General features: G+C 52.3%; 1 protein-coding gene across 1 annotated transcript in view; it reads left to right on the top strand.

Annotated features, from left to right (window-relative positions):
* The window catches only part of LOC104492648 (olfactory receptor 1013-like), a 1029-nt gene extending 336 nt beyond the window's left edge, over window positions 1-693 (top strand). Inside the window, exon 2 of the mRNA XM_010135230.1 lies at window positions 1-693. Coding sequence (XP_010133532.1) covers window positions 1-693 — 693 coding nt within the window.
* The last annotated feature ends 1147 nt before the right edge of the window (window positions 694-1840 follow it).

The raw sequence follows: 1840 nt of genomic DNA, 5'->3' as shown, positions 1-1840 counted from the left end.
CTGCTGAACTTCCTCTCTGAGGACAAGAGAATCTCCTTTGCTGGGTGTGCTGCTCAGTTCTTTGTCTCTGGTGGCTTGACCCTCACCGAGTGCTACCTGCTGGCAGCGATGGCCTACGACCGGTATGTGGCCATCTCCAACCCACTACTCTATGCTACTGCCATGTCCAAGAAGCTTTGCATGGGGCTGGTGGCTGCCTCATACCTCGGCGGCTTTGCCAACTCCATCCTCATTACCAGCCACACGTTCACCCTCAGCTTTTGCGACGCCGACATCATTGATGACTTCTTCTGTGACCTGCCCCCCCTGGTGATGCTCTCGTGCGATGTGACAGACAGCTACCAGACAGTCCTGTATTTTATCCTGACCTCCAACGTCATCCTCCCCTCCATGCTCATCCTCCATTCCTACGCCTCCATCCTGGCTGTTGTCCTGAAGATGCGCTTGGCCGAGGGGCAGCGCAAAGCCTTCCCCACCTGTGCTGCCCACTTCACCACCATCAGCCTTTACTACGGCTCCATCCTCTTCATTTACACCCGTCCCAAGTCCTCCTACATCCTGGGGAGGGACAAGGTGATTTCGGTGGTTTACACAGTGATGCCCCCCATGCTGAACCCCTTCATCTACAGCCTGAGGAACCAGGAGGTGAAGAAGGCGCTGAAGAGACTGGTGAAGAGACAGGCAGCTTCTTAACAGCAGAAAACCGGGAATTCCAGCCACAAAGGTGCAGACAGCCAGAGGTGTTCCCATCTTGTCCTCTTTGTGGTTTCAGTCGCTGCTTTTCACAACAGGCACAGGAGGATGCAACACAGGAGCATAAGCTGTTCTGGTCCTGAAGTGCTTCCTGATGGACAGGAGATGTCACTGTGCAGACAGGCCTCCTCTCGTCCCACCTCTCCCCGTATATCAGTTACATCTGTGCTGTGAAATGGGATCTTAGCATAGAATCATAGAATTGTAGAGAATCCCAGACTGGTTTGGGTTGAAGGGAACTTCCAGGCTCATCCAGTCCAACCCCCGCAGGGAGCAGGGACATCTGCACCCAGAGAAGGGTGCCCAGAGCCCCAAGGGCCAACCTGGCCTGGGATGGTGCCAGGGATGGGGCTTCTGCCACCTCTTAGGGCAACATTGTCATCTTCACCCTGTGCTTTACCTGATTAAATATTCCTTACTTATGCCCAAGCCGCCAGCTCAGGTGGATCTCCGTGGGTCTGTCATACTCAGTAACGTGTCTCTGCTCCTGAGCTCTCCCAGTTATTTCCTCACCGCACTGTACTGCACCACAGAAACATCCTTCTGATAGTCCTGGGCTATTTTCCCGGTGAAACATCCATACCAGCATGGATAGGGTGGGTCAGACTGGAAGAAACATCAAGAAGCCCAGAGGCCCTGGAGATGCTCCTGGGTCTCCCTCTGAGCTTTCAGATGTGGCTCCGGAATGGCCCAACTCTTCTGAAGGTTGCAGGGCACATGTGTCCAGTGTACACCCACGTCCTTGGCACCACAGGACAGAGCAAGTGGCACCCTCTGGCTACAGGAGGGCAACCAAACCCAGCCTGGCCTGGGCAGTCTCACTGCTTCTTGCTCCTCTCCTGCAACTTAAGCAAAAAAGTTTCCAGCACCACTTGTAGGAAAAACAAACAACAATAAAGCTCTTTTTATTGTTATTTATTATTATTATTATTAAGACTGTTGGGAGGAGGGATTAGCTGGTCCAAAGTAGATTTGTCTCCTTCAAACTGAGGTCAATAAAACTGGAGCGATCAAGTCGCAGATCCTTGTCTCCACCTGTGATCAATAAAGGTGTGTGTCTGTTTTTCCAGTTTTGTTCAAAGAGTTT

The sequence above is a fragment of the Buceros rhinoceros genome, unplaced genomic scaffold (assembly GCF_000710305.1).
Source record: "Buceros rhinoceros silvestris isolate BGI_N320 unplaced genomic scaffold, ASM71030v1 scaffold33164, whole genome shotgun sequence".
Lineage (NCBI taxonomy): Eukaryota > Metazoa > Chordata > Aves > Bucerotiformes > Bucerotidae > Buceros > Buceros rhinoceros.
The sequence above is the reverse complement of the archived record's forward strand: the minus strand, read 5'-3'. Positions and strand labels throughout refer to the sequence as shown.